At 41.6% G+C, this 14780-nt stretch overlaps 1 protein-coding gene across 3 annotated transcripts in view; it reads right to left on the bottom strand.

Moving 5' to 3' along the window:
• The window catches only part of LOC142582705 (semaphorin-5A-like), a 171615-nt gene that overhangs the window by 20099 nt on the left and 136736 nt on the right, over positions 1-14780 (bottom strand). For all 3 annotated transcript variants that reach the window (XM_075692668.1, XM_075692667.1, XM_075692669.1), the window contains 9 exons: positions 11902-12010; positions 9543-9641; positions 8487-8700; positions 7306-7394; positions 6147-6346; positions 5238-5373; positions 3378-3490; positions 2419-2620; positions 1247-1323 (listed from right to left, as the gene is read on the bottom strand). In XM_075692668.1, coding sequence (XP_075548783.1) covers positions 1247-1323; positions 2419-2620; positions 3378-3490; positions 5238-5373; positions 6147-6346; positions 7306-7394; positions 8487-8700; positions 9543-9641; positions 11902-12010 — 1239 coding nt within the window. The remainder of the gene's footprint in view (positions 1-1246; positions 1324-2418; positions 2621-3377; positions 3491-5237; positions 5374-6146; positions 6347-7305; positions 7395-8486; positions 8701-9542; positions 9642-11901; positions 12011-14780) is intronic.

The raw sequence follows: 14780 nt of genomic DNA, 5'->3' as shown, positions 1-14780 counted from the left end.
TGTTGACATGGGCTGGCAACTGACTTGCGAGGGTCAGCCGACAATCGCGGCTCAATATCGCACGTGCAAAGGAGGAAGGCAGAGCGCAAACGCGCCATCTTCTTTCGCATGCGAGGCACTGGAGGGGAGGGGGATGCGAAAGACAGGGGGGTTTCAGTCCAGCGCCTGCTGCGCCGTATCTTCAAAGCGATCTGCGATGTGGACAAAGTGCGCCCATTGCCAGTAGCTTCGTATGCGCTGGACTTTCGACATTTAGTTCGCGTTGAAGCGAGTGACAGGATGAAGGTCAATTCGCTCACTGCTGCTGCCGCGCTTATCTTGCTTAATTTGCTATCATGATCGATGCTTCGCCTTTCGGTAGAAACTGCGACTTATTGATTACTTTTTTAATTTGTACGTTCCTCACTCACTTTTCCCAACACAAAGTTGTTAGACATTGTGACGAACGTTTCGTAAGTGAGGCATTTTGGATATTACAGGCTTCGGACAAAAAGGTCCTGTTTAGTCGGATTATCAGGGTCCGTACGTTGTAACGAGAGTCGATTGTATTCAGCTTTGTCTCTCAGTAAATGGAACTCCTGATAAGTGGAACCAATTTCGCTGGTCCCTTGAGGTTCCGTTTAAAGAGAGTCCACTGTACTTAAGTTCATTAATGTATCAAAGCTTGACATACTGTCATTCACCAAAGGAAGCATTACCAATTTAATTTTTAGCTTGTTAGTTTTTTCCAGAAGTCATCATCACAGTCTACTATGCTAATCAAATCAAGATTTTAACAGCCGTCTAGTAATGAACTCATCGATCACAGGTGGCTTCAGAATGGAACATACCAAGAGGCCAGTCAAAGGCACCCTCGCGTCTTTTTAAATAGCAGCAATGTTATTCAGTTGATCTTAATGGTTACAGTGTGAAAAATACAAGGACAACGAAAGAGCAGACACCACAAACACTGACTTATACTTATTACCACAAATGCGTAACAACTCGCCAACATCAGTATAACAACTCGCCAAACTTTCCATTTCGGTTACTAGGCTGATATGTCCTGAGCACCAAAGAGGCTTTTACACAGTTATCTGAGCTGAGTTATGAGCAGTAGATGTACATGCGAATATACATGCATGCTTTTTATAGTGCGCATAATGCTATCTGTCTTGTTCATCTTAAGTCACCGATCATTCTCTTTTAAAATCCTGGCCACTTGTCGCACAGTGTGTTAGGGAGACAAAGAAGTACTTTTACTTACTCTTCACTTCTGTACTGCTCACACCGGTGAACAAAGATTCGGAGCACCTCCTTGTCTGTTCCCAAATACAGAGAGCTCTGAAATGCAAATGAAAAGCATGCTCTGTCTAGACCAAGTTGGGATAACTACGAATATTCATAAAAACATGGTTGTTTAATACTTCACAACCTTTTGGAATATCTTTTGTCTCCCTCAGTGCGTCCGTACAGGAAGAAGATCACAGTGCTGGCACTTTGTATTCACTGCACTTGCTGGTTCGTTGAAAACACTTATCACAGCAACAGTGCTTACTCACATAGAGCATAGAAGTCGAATATCTAAGCTGCTAGTCATTGCTGGTACTGTGCTATCAGTGTCAAACGAAATGTAAACAGCAACGAGCATAATTGAAGGTATAGTGCGCACTGTCCAGTCATCACCATTGGCAGGCGTGCTCATCCAGTCTGAATGCACTGCGCAATTTTTGTTTCTGTTCTCGCTCTCTTTTATTTGAAAGCAACAAAAGAAAAACTGAAGCAAACAAATACCAAGATATCACAGTATAAGGCGAGTAGTATCGCCCAGTGTGGCGAAAGCACACATGCTATATCGGTGTCAAATGAAACACGAACAGAGGTGTGCGTTGCACAGTTTGTGCTATCATCTTTTTGTTGCTTTCCAATAAAAGAGAACCAGAACTGAAAGGAAAATATCACAGTATAGAGGGAACACCATTGTGCAGGGCAGTCAAACCGGAAGTGTGCGCCTGTCAATGGTGATGACTGGACGGCGTACCACTTTACCTTCAGTTGGGCGCTCTGCTGCTCAAGTTTGATTTGACGCCGATAGTACATAGTTTTCCTTGGTTTCTCTCATTCAAACCTTTGGGTGTTGTACTCAAACATACTTGGATGCACTTCTATGGTTCTCCAAACTGCTTCAAGCATTCCAAACTACATATCATTCCAGTCTCGGTTCACGAGCACCACTGTCTTCAGGCAATAATGTGAACATTTCTGCCCTATTGCTCACATTTGCACTAGCTGAAACTCTATAAAATGCCAGGTGTGTCCCCACAACTATTTTGATACACTTGCAAATCAGCCGTAATACTGTGTTATGTTTTATATGACACAGCAACAAGGCCATCACACTGGAAACCAACAATGCTAAGTTACGCCCCGTATACTCACAGTGTCTTTTAGAAGCTTCATTGTGAATATGTGCCTTTCCCTGGGGGAGAAAGGGTGGATTTCTTCAACGAGACAGGTTTCCAGAAGTCCTGGGATAACCACCAGCTTCTTGATTGCACCTTCCAGTGTAGCTGCAAAAATTACATGGACTCCATCGAAGCTGTACTTTGTGGGGACAACGTCAACTGTTATGTGAGTCAGCCTGGAAGAAGATAAGAAGAGTACGATTAGACAGCAGTCGACACTCAAGACTGTGTGAGCGAGAAGTGTTAGTATGTCTGATTTGAGGAATATTTAGATGTAACAAATATGTTATGAGTTCCTAGCAAATAAAGAAAAAGAAGTTAATTTTGTTCATACTAATTTAATGAAGTTAGAAAATCAGTTCTGCAAAATTCCACAAAGTGGATGACAGCTTTTCCCTTTCATTTATTGAAGTTAAAGAAATGCTCAGAAAAGGGGCCACCAAGAATGCTTATTGTTTAGATGCCTTCAAATTCATTACTGGCACGTGTGTCAATGGACACGTTGAAGCACCACGCACGGCTCTACAAAACTACCCTAGACACAAAACATTTCACCTGTTATGGCTCCTGACAGTGGCAGCAATTGAAACAATCCATGTGGACATGGATGAGGGTGTTAATGAAGAGAATATATTGAAATTTCTTGACGGTGACAAAGAGCACTTGGAAAATGCTAGTGATGTGGCTGCTACTAAATGTCCTATACTGACCACAGTCAGTTTTACTTGGTGCCACAATCCCACTGCAGCAATCTGGTGGTGCCCACGAGGGAGCTTAAGACACATTGTGTGCACACACAATATGTGTAATCACTAATTAAAGTGCCTAAGCAAACTGCTGTTTTTTGTTGCGTAAGAATTTTTCAGTTTCCACGAGTACTTAGAGTGCATTTGTGTTGGGGGACTGGAAGGTACTAGCATCCTGGCTGCGTACCTTTCCAGCTCGCCCGTGTACAGGGGCTTTCGGCTTGCTGGTTGCACAGCCTCATCTGTCAGCTGGTAGTTCTGAGCCTCAATGACTCTTTCGTTGTCCTCAACTGCACGGCACTGAAAGAGAAAACAGAAGGTGAGTGCACATAGTTTATAGCTTACACTTTGCCATGTTTAGCCACAATCTTATTCCTTGTGCCTTAAAGTGAAGTCCCTCAAGGTAAACAAACTGTTTATTTCCTCTTTCTGCCCTCCTCCTTGCTTTCACAGTAAATACACTCTGACGGATTCATTAGACAGGTTGCAAGATTTGTGCGTTTTCTTGTATGAAGGATGTCCTATGCAGAAAAATAAATAAATTATTTAACGTCCTAAAGTTGCACAGTAGACAAACTCGTACTGTGCACAGCTGCACAGGATGCCATAGTGGTGGGACTCCATGATAATTTTTACCACCTAGGGCTCTTTACTGTGCACCCGAGGCATGGTAGATGACCATTTCTGCATTACACCCCTTTGCAATGGTGCCACCATGGCTAGGAATCGAACCTGCAACCTTGAGCGCTCAGCAGCATAACACCACAGCCACTCAGCCACTCACTCCAATTAAAATTTATTAATTAATCTCTGGGGCATTAGGTGCTGAAGGGGCCTTTTGCATAAAGCACATGGTACTAGTTCAAATGTGAGGGTATAGTGACCCATGTTTGAGAAAATCAGAAAGCTTGTGCATGGTCTGGCTAGCTACCATCCTTACCTTTACATTAAAAACAGCTGGACAAATTAGTGTTGCGTGACCACTGTCCCATCCTGGGCAAATCGCCAATCACCAGCGTCATGAGAGCGATGGACACAGAAGACAAGCCGTTATGACTGAGGTTTCGCTGATCAGCCCACAAGGCGTGCAGCAAAATCAGGTGCAAACTACTTTGTGTCGCTGTGCGCAAGGCCACTACATGTAGTGCTAATGCCTGAATGACTGTTAGTGGTTTTGCCTCCATGAAAGGGAGGACTTGCAATCATTATGTTTGAGAAGCTCACTTCTCAGGTTCCTCAAGCACTTAGTCACACGGAACAGTTTATATGTTACTGTGGAAGTAGAAGTATACCATCAATTTGAGAAAATCATATACAATGAAAAATTGTCCATCTGTTATGACCTTAAGCTAGTCCCATGACACAAGCATGTAAACTTTAAGACTCTCCTGATATGCAATTTCATGTGAATATACTGATAAAGATTAAATAACAAATGCTAAGATGTAACATTTGCTTTTTTATGCTGCAAGAGAGGATAAAAAGAGCAAACAGTTTTCCACAAGAACAGTCCTGCAGTTACTCATGGAACTTAACAAAGAAGTTATTATTGCATAAAATGTTCACACAGAAACATATAATAGCAGGTTAATTGCCGTGACTGGATTCAGGAGAACATTTCACAATACATCCACATTCATTTTGAGGAACAGAGAAAGGGGTGTTTGTTGCAATAGCAGGACAAGAAAGAGAGAGGAACTCATTTACAGAAAGGCGGAGAGGTACTCCTGAGCCATAGATTGCTTTGGCCTGCTACTCTACACTGGGAAAGGGAGTGAGAACGAAAAAGTGGTGAGTGATGATGATGAAGTGAAGGGAGTGTGTATATACAAGTCCATCACGTTGCAGGATCTCTAAAGTCATATGTTTGGTCCATTGGCTCATCGTAAGGCTGGATAGCTGCCCTTATAATCGGGGTTGCGCTGGTTGTGTCGGAATAAAGAGGTTAGCCTGGAGTGGCCGTCACTAGCTGCACTCTTCAGTGCTGCATTTCAGTGTCCATGCTTCATTTCAACAGGAAGTTTTACACAACACAGAGCAAGCATACCTGGAACTGTTGACTGGTGGTGGTGGAGCGCTCCCAAGCCGATTTTTGTGTGGACTGGTACTTCAGGGGTCCTTCAAATGCATGCTTGATGGCTGACATGTTGAACGCACATATTGCCGAGCCATAGATGCTATTCCTGCGGTGATAAGATGGAGGCATGGATGTTAAGCTGAAGCTCATATTAGGAAAAAAATGCATGTGGTTCTTGTCTATTGGCAAGAGCCTTTTCTCCGTTGACACCTATCGTGCCAGATGGCTCATTTGATAGCTATAATAAAGTGTCATAATGCAGACTTTTTATTCTTTTTGTCTATTATCAGACACACTACGCAAACATAACGATGCAATAAACATGTACAGCATGGTCCATTCCAAAAGTGAAACACCAGTTAAGTAATATGCTCTTTATTACAGCCAAGATATGAAATAGTGACCTGAAGACAATGTTTGTATATGTAGAGCTGCATGCCTGATGTTTAATATTGCAACTATATTTATCTGAAAAAAAAAAAAAAGAAACTGAAGGACTGCTGCAGTTATAGAGTGTGTTATACTGTACATAAATGCATACTTTTTCCTTTTACTGTTTTATGAACATATACCACTTGTGAAGCCCAGCTATGCAGAAATCATTCTTGCGATGCATCTTTTTCGGATCTCTTTTTTTTCCTGTTCAAACTGTTGTTATGTCCAACAATATTCTATTTACAGCTGCCTAGCCCCCATTCAATATCTAGAAGTGATGTGCTAACTGGCTGTGATATAATTGTAAAGCATTTGGCAATAGCCACGGAAAGGCATTTGCCAGATATCTGTCATTCTGGCATAGGTATTAAACTAATGGCCTCACTGAGACTGTCACCATGCATGACAGCATTTTGCTGTGACCTGGCGCTGTTGTTTACTCACTCTCCGGTGGTGAACGCTGCATAGAAAAGCTGTTCTTTCTCAAGGTAGTGGACACTCTGGATCTCGTTGTAGTAGAATGGATAGAGGCCCGGCAGTGAACAGTTCAGGCGAGCCTTGAGGAATGTTGTCCAGTTCTCCTTGAGGATCACCTGGCCACCTTGGTCATTCTTGCACACCCGAGCCACTCTCGAGTAGACAGCCTGCACAGCGAAACGTACATGTGCACCTGCATTGAATGCACCGAAGCAGCTTGCTCTGCTTACAATTTTAGCAAGCATTCTTGTTTTTGAACACACCATGAGAATGGTTTCAGATAAAATTTAAGGTTTGTCTAGGCTGTAGATGATGTTTCAAGTATTAGGTTGACTTTGCGCTCATTGCAACATAACTCAACAGAGCGCCTGAGCTGATAATGTGGAAGTGACTAGTAATTTCATTTGCAACAGAGCGCAGGTTCATGCCATGCTCAAAAACACATATCAGTGGTACAGCTGCTTGCTGAACTTTATAGAACGCTGCAGCCATGAAGATACTGAACCTTCTCACAGCTCAAGCACATATCTAGGAATTAGAAGTAATGATCTCTAGCACAACCTTTTTTTTTTGCTCGTTTTAATCACACGATCTCTATGAGTACGGCACAAAGATGGAGATGAGACTGCACAATGCACAGAAGAAGCAAAGTCCTATATAATATGTTGTCTATTTAGTGCCTGCCTTCCGCGCCATGCTCATAAAAACAGCACACTCACGGCACCAATACATGCAGTCTTCACTGTGCACATATCACTTAGAAGCTAAACTCACATTAAATACATTTCTTTTCATGACTTTTCATATCAAGGGCACATGAAAGCATGTACACAATATATAACTAATTGCTTTCTGAATTACCAGACGAGTTTAGAAGGCAAGTAATCCTTTTATTTGCAGTGCAGTATGTGGTTTCTCACCAGGTAGCAAATAGTGCCGACTTGTCTTGATCTACACGAAGTTTTCTATCACTCATCGCCAAGCTAGCTATAGAGCAAAGAAAGCCAGCACATTATCCTTCCTTCTTGTTATGGCTGTTTCGGTGAATTCCAGAAAACCTGCCGCTAATGGCAACTGCAACATTACATGCACAGGAAATGTTTTGCCAAGAGACAGTTGCACTCACTTTGCCGCAATTCATGAATTCCACGGCAGACTCCCTGTAGAAGATGTACACAAACTCTCCAATTTCAAAGGAACCAACAAAGTTTGGCTCTGAAATAAAGAAAAATCATTTAGTACAGGAACCACAGTGATGCGTACTTTGAATGATTTAGTCTCTGTCAACTTCTAAAAGCAACAATTATAAAAAGCTTTCACGATGACGTCTCAAAATAATGTTTGACATCAAAGCATTCATGCTTATTTTGCTGCTGCACAATAAATGTTTGAAGCAAATTAAGATCCCCGTTTTTTAATTTTTATTTGTGCTATATCCTAGAATACCACCGCACATTTTAACTCACACTTGTCATCATGGCCTTTCTTGGCGATCGCCAGTTATCTCCTGTTTTGCAAAAGCCAACTCTACCCTATACCTGCAAATTTATAATCTCATTGCTCAAACTAATTCTCTGATGTCCTCGACTGCTATTCGCTTATATTGATGCTCATTCTGTTACTTTGATAGACCAGTGGTTTACCTGTTATTCACCTTAAAAAAGTTGCTCGTCTGCCCAATAGAAATGTGCGTAGTGTAAAGCTAACATGTGCAGCCACCATCAGACTTAAACCAAATGCACAGGCTCTAATGAGTAAACACTGAATGCTTTGGAAGGAAGATACATTAGGCTAGCACATTTCAAGGCACCCCAGCCAGGAATCTGTAACACCCTCTGCAGGAGAAGCAAAAAATCACTTAAGGGTCACTCGAGCTAGGCATGACAGTGACCCTACATAGTCCCAGAAATGACTTAAGCTTATAAAGAAATATACAATTGCTGCAGGGTAGAAAGCTCTAGTGATAGGAATGGATGCATACTTGACGTCAGTGTAGAAAATGATGGTGACATGAAAAGGACAGAAGGCTTGTCCTGTGCCTTTATTGTGTTGCTCTTGTTTTCCATGCCGAATTCAAGTATATGTTCAATTGCACCAACACAAATAATTGTTGAACATTGAATGCAGTGCAGGGCAAAGACCCCTGTTGCTGCTTTACATTACCTGTTTGTGCTATGCATGTCATTGCTCACAGACTCTAGTGATGAAGGAAGAGTAGGAATTGAATGCAGCACTAAGAACTGCTACAGTGGATCTCATGGACAGCTTAACAAATCACAAAAGGTTCAGCAAAGACATCTAACACACCGCTTAGCCACTTGTGGTCATAGATGGGTGTGCGCAGAGACCGCTCTCTGCCCATGATGCGGTACAGGGCATAGTCCCTTGCCGAGAAGTCCAGAGGTGACGCAACATAGTAGTCGCCTTGCACGGTCATCAGCATGGTGCTGTTTGAGTGTGGGCTGTAGGGTGCCTTGCCCATGCCGTCCACTTTCTCCCTCACAGTGGCTAAAGAGTTTATCTGCGTCATACAAAGCACACCTTTTCACTTCACCCACAGCCAAAACATTGCCACCAGGCAGCTGCCGCATGTTCTCCTGCATTTGAGTAAGTGTGTGCGCAAACTCTACACAAAGCATTGTACCAGTTGTAGTAAAGCTTCTTGTGACTACTGCTGTAAACGAGATCTCACTAGCAAAAGCAACCATAATCCCAACAAGCTCAAACCTTGCATAAGAAATTCAACACCAAACACTCAAGCTTCTGATTCAAAGTGTAAGACAACTGCGGCATAAGTCAATAAGAGGAAAATGTAAACTTTGCTTCTTTTTAGGGTACCTGTACAGTAGAACCTCATTGATAAATTATTATTTGTTAGCTATGACCAAAAGGAACCAATACTTTCATCAAATTTCTATCACACACAAATAATCTATAACTATAATGATTATAGACTTCTTGATGTGTTGCTAAAATAAACAAATTAAATTTTGTACTGCTCCCTTGTCATGAAACATTTTAAGATTATGAGATGCCTGACCACAGTAGCCCTTTGCATCTTTCTCTTTTTTTCTGTGACAAAGTGCCCTGAAACACTGATGGTTTTTTTTTGGTTAAAAGTGAATTTCAAGCAGTGAGTTCGTAGCACTCATTTTCCTGCTGTAAATAAGTTTGGTGTCAATATGGCAAACATCAGCAATATTATAGTTCTATGCTTACTTCAGTATCTGTGCAGCAACCAGTGCAGTGCAATGAGTGTCAAATTACAGTGCTTGTACACTGCCATGCGTTAGGACAGGCTTTTCAAGCGGAATCAGATGTCAACATTGACACACTGCTGAATGTTCTTGAATGAGTACTCACGTCTCTCCAAGTGCATTCTGGAGCAAAGGCATTGGTGCCGCAACTGAATAGCCGCTCATTATGCGAGAGCAGCACCTTGATGTAGTTTCGACAGCCCTCCTGCGCATAGAAAGACATATTGCAGCACAGTGCAGAGATCCTCAATGAACCATTAAACCTGCTTCATGCTCCGAAAGATTCCCATAGGGGCATATTTTGAGCAAATAGTTCTGGCTGTCACATAATTTTAAAATGTTAAGAGAAAAGGTTGTAAGCAGAAACATTAATGCATAGCTTCTTGCTTATTAAGTAAAGATTGACCAATTGGCGGCAACATGGAAACAACTACTGGTCAGGATGGCCATCTTGACTTATTATTTTCTATGCGTTTTCACTGACATGCATAATTTTTCAGATGTTCTTCATGTTTTCTTAGTTTTATGTAACTTTTCATCCTTTTTCATTCTTAAAATGTAAACTCTGTGCATCTTTTTTCTTCATAGCGCACACATACTGAAATGTCTCTCTCGTCAGAAACACAAGGAAAGCAGCCTAAATGCTGTCATTATTATAGTGATGCCGTGAGCGTGTCTAGAGTGTCTGTATATTTGCTATCACAATAAACATATATATATATATATATATATATATTGTAAGAAGCCAACAATATAGACACCAAGGACTACATAGGGGAGTCCTTGGTGTCTACACAGGAGCGTTAGCCGGCGCCACCACTCACAAATCTTGGCAGCGGAAAAAATGTTCCACTTCTGCCGCCAAGGTTTGTGAGTGGTGACACTGGCCAACAGTCCCGGGGTCCTAGTAGGAAACATAAATCCCCAAGAAAGCAGATGGGAAAATGGCGCCGCGGTAGCTCAATTGGTAGAGCATTGCACGCGTAATGCGAAGACGTGGGATCGTTCGCCACCAGCGGCAAGCTGTTTTTTCATACACCTTCATTTACATTAATTTATCATTTCATTAATTCATTTATTAAGCACAAGTAATTTCCCCTATGTAATCCTTGGTGTCAATGTTTGCTGGCTTCTTACTATATGATTAATAAATATCGGGGTCCCTCGGTTAACCCCCTCCTTTCTCACACACACACACACACACACACATATATATATATATATATATATATATATATATATATATATATATATATATATATATATATATATATATATATATATAAATAAATCAATCAATCAATCTCTCTCTCTCTCTCTCTCTCTCTCTCTCTCTCTCTCTCTCTATATATATATATATATATATATATATATATATATATATATATATAGAGAGACAGATTGATTGATTGATTGATTTAGATGCTTAAAGGAAATTGTTTAGTACAACTTTCGTTCTGTAAAGAAGAAAGACACATGGTTCAACAGCACTGCCAGCACCTCACAAGAAGTACCGCGACTCCATCTTGAAGATAATTTTTGCCAAGCCTGTGACGTCATTTGCACGCTACAATAAAGACCATTGCATTTGATACAGGTGCTTTTATTGGTATCTTCTTGCAGCTGCAGTATTTTTATTTGAGACAGCTAGTTAGCTGTCTGCTTACTACACAAGGACCTGGCCATCCTGACACTCGTAGTGTGCAGAGGTAATCGGAAGAGTTACTGCTAGCGCCAACTTCTGGCCATAGGTTCACAGAAAAGTATTGCGCAAGTTCCAAGTGAAGAAGTGTAACCTTTAAGGTGGATACACGTGACGTACAAAGCTGCAGCAGGTTAGCTGATGTGATAATCCCCTTCCCCCTGTACAAACCACTCACGCGACAAAAAAAAGGGGGGGGGGGAGATTGTGTGGAATGAACAAACATCGTTCTTTATGACAGGTCTCTTGAAAGCCAAGCAGCACCCTGATATGAGAGTATGCAACGCTACTCTTTCATGACAAGTGCTACATGCAGAAGATATACTCTGTGTCAGCATGCATATGTGATCAAGTGATAGCAATAATCCCATGCCTTGTGTGAAAAATGAAAGATGATTTGCTGCAAGACCCAATAGGCCCTACTGCACTAAAATCACACCAGTTTGCTAAGTGAAAGGCAGTCATTTTCAGCCGGAGTGAAAACTGGGCGAGTTGGTATATGTTGTTTGTAGTAATTAAAGAGCAGTGTGAACAGAAGACACAGGAGGCACTTGTCCTCTCTGTTCCTTGTCCTGCATCTCCTGTTGTTCATGCTGTTTTTTACCATGTTCTCAAGTGTTGCTGGTCCACGGATGAGGTACAGAAGCACTGAAATGGTTATGTGTAGTCTCATAGTGCATGGTTTCGTGTGTCCAACATCATGTGTTGAATGTTTTGTGGCAAAGCACAAGCATGAACATACTGAAATGCTGCCCCTTGTTACCTCTGTTTGGCCTTTCAGTAGACAACTCCGCACAGCTGCGTTTGATGCTGGCACAGCGACATCCTCAAGCTTCTTAAGATCCTCCAGTGACAGCCGAAACAGGTGGTCCCTGCAGGCAACAAAAAAAATTCGAAATGGTAACAATGCAAACACAAAACATTGCACTTTATGCATTAAGTTGCTTTATAGCGGCCAGCTCATTAAAACAGGGCTTGAATACAAATTAGTTAGAACATCCTTTGTGGAATTTCAGTAGTTGCAGAGGTAGATATGAAACAAGCAGAAATGGAGAAGGATTAATTGAAGTGTTTATAAATCTTGTTTGAAAGATTGCACAGAATATAAAGTCATGTGGAGATAAGAGAATATGAACACACACTTAGTTTTTTTTTGGTTATTTGGCAGATCTGCATGTACACATATTATAGGGCTCTGTAGAGTGCTTCATTAAATCTCTAGAGGCCCCTCCCCCCCTTTTAGCTAAAAATAAGTAGCCTATCACTGGATCAGGGGACATCTCTACTCATAAGAAAAACGGGTGAGTTTGCACAACCTGCTATGTTCGCTGGTGCAAATAATGGCCTGCCAAAAAAGTAACCCTTTTATCTCGACCTTACTGCAATGTATTTGCAATTGAGGCATGAACAGTAGCAAGAGCGAAACTTCGACATTATCTTTATTTCATGAAGCATACTATTGTGCATATATATATATATATATATATACACACACGCACAATAGTATGCTCAAAGCTCAAAGTATCTCAAGTATCAAAGTATGCTCAAAGTATCAAGTCATCAAACATGCGCTTCTCTGGTGTCAAGAAATTACAATTCCTTCTTGCTTTAAAAAGAAAGAAAGAAAGGTGCAGATTCAAGTACACATTCCAATCTATGTGAAGTGAAACTTTCATGAAGCAGGTAATTCAATGGTATAAAAATAAATTCAATGCCTACAATCGTCTTTATGCTACATGTCATCACATGCAAAGTACATGCTTATGCATTGCACTGGTCACAACTTTCATGTCATGCGATGTTCATGTTTGAATGCACAGTTCACAAGCTATGCCGAAGTGCAAGCAGCAGTTCATGCAAATGCACACTGTGAGACGAGGCAGTGATGTCACAAAGGTAAAAGCGATGTTTGACGTTTGTAGAGAGAAGAATGATGACGAAAGCTACTTGCAGAGAGAAGTATGATGCGAAAGATGGTTGTAAGGTTGACTGCTATTCGCCCATTTCATTATTGCATCTGTGGTTGAATGGGAACTGGTGCCTGCAGATGTGTTTTTGTACACATGCTATTGCGCACACATGCCAGTCATCACACATACACACATACCAGTCATCTGAGTTAGAGGCTTTGGCATGCAAGGAGTATACATGTGATTGTGGGCCTAATGGTTAGAGCATTGGGCCCTTGTACTGGGAGACCGAGATTCAATCCCACCATGGGGCACATAGTTCTTTATTTTCTGTGTGCGATTTATTCTGCAGGACAGCAGCAGCAGTCACGGTTAGCAATGTCCTGGAGGATTTGTTAAAGTTTCATGGATGAAATGTGGATGAAATGCTAATGCAACTATACTTGCCTTGCATGTGCTTTGGTGCCAACAGTAGTTTCATTGACAAGAGCAAACTCTGGTTGCTCTTCTGACTAGTTAATAGCACCAGTCTTCCAGGCACATGGCAAGAGTCACACTTGGCGATTCATCTCGTGCAAGACAAGTGTGGTCCACGGATTTTCATCTTCCTGTGCTCATTCTTACACTGGACAAGCTCGGTATTGTGTCAATGAACGTTTGTGAGAGCATATTGAATGCAAAATCAAGAACCAGTAGGATTATTCAATGTGCCATCTGCGAATGTGTTCCAAAGTTTGAAAGTGCGTGCATTCTTAACATATTACAAGCAACATGTGTGTCAAACTATTTTATGCCTATGTTATTTACCATAACAAGCTGTTGTGCCCAAGCAAAATCATCTGTGTAGCCAATTGACAGAGAAATTGCACACCACTGCAATTAATGCGTTTTCTTGAACCTTGTTTGATTGGAGTTACGCACCTACATCTCTGTGTGCCTTCTTTTTCATGCTTCTACTAAGGTTCATAAAGAACCTTTTAAGTAAAACACCTGTCAGTTGGTAATCAGTGCCATGTTGTGCAGCTTATTATTCTTGTGCCTCCTGTTTAACGCTGTTAGCTCCAAAATGTGTACCACCTAACTTACGAAGTCACATTATTGCCTTTGTGAACAGTATAGATTTTTATATTTTGCTTATGCTTCTATCTGCTTTCCTGCACAATGCATCATATTAATTAAACATTGGATGGCAACTACAGCCAACCAATGTGCTAAAGTTGCCTACCCCGATAGCCTAGCTAAGGGAACCCTACATTCTGTTAAGGCTCCCTAATTTTATAATTCAGGCATCTGCCTGTTTTGTCTAATACACCTTTTACAACAGAATCAAGGATGCTGACACAAAACATTCCTGACACATGACACAGACGCAGGCCTGCAATTTTATTTCCGCCCAATTGGTACATGGACTTTCTTCTGAAGGTGCATAGATAAGTACATACTGTTATGATCGACCTGTCAAGTGTGAGAGCCATTCAGGCGTACATTCCCATGACAAGATGATTTGCCTCGTCCCAGAAAGGGCTGTTACGGTAAGCCTGGACATCGACCTGTCAAATGTGAGAAGCGTTCAAGTAGGCGCCCCCTTGTCGACATAATTGCCCTCTTCTCCAAAACAGCATCACCCCTCTTATCCCCCAGCTGACTCAAGGGGATGGACGAAGGGAAGAAAATCCAAAGGTCAGGAGCTCAACGGCAGAACCTGATGAAAACACTAATACTTCCACAGGCT

The sequence above is a fragment of the Dermacentor variabilis genome, chromosome 5 (assembly GCF_050947875.1).
Source record: "Dermacentor variabilis isolate Ectoservices chromosome 5, ASM5094787v1, whole genome shotgun sequence".
NCBI lineage: Eukaryota > Metazoa > Arthropoda > Arachnida > Ixodida > Ixodidae > Dermacentor > Dermacentor variabilis.
The sequence above is the reverse complement of the archived record's forward strand: the minus strand, read 5'-3'. Positions and strand labels throughout refer to the sequence as shown.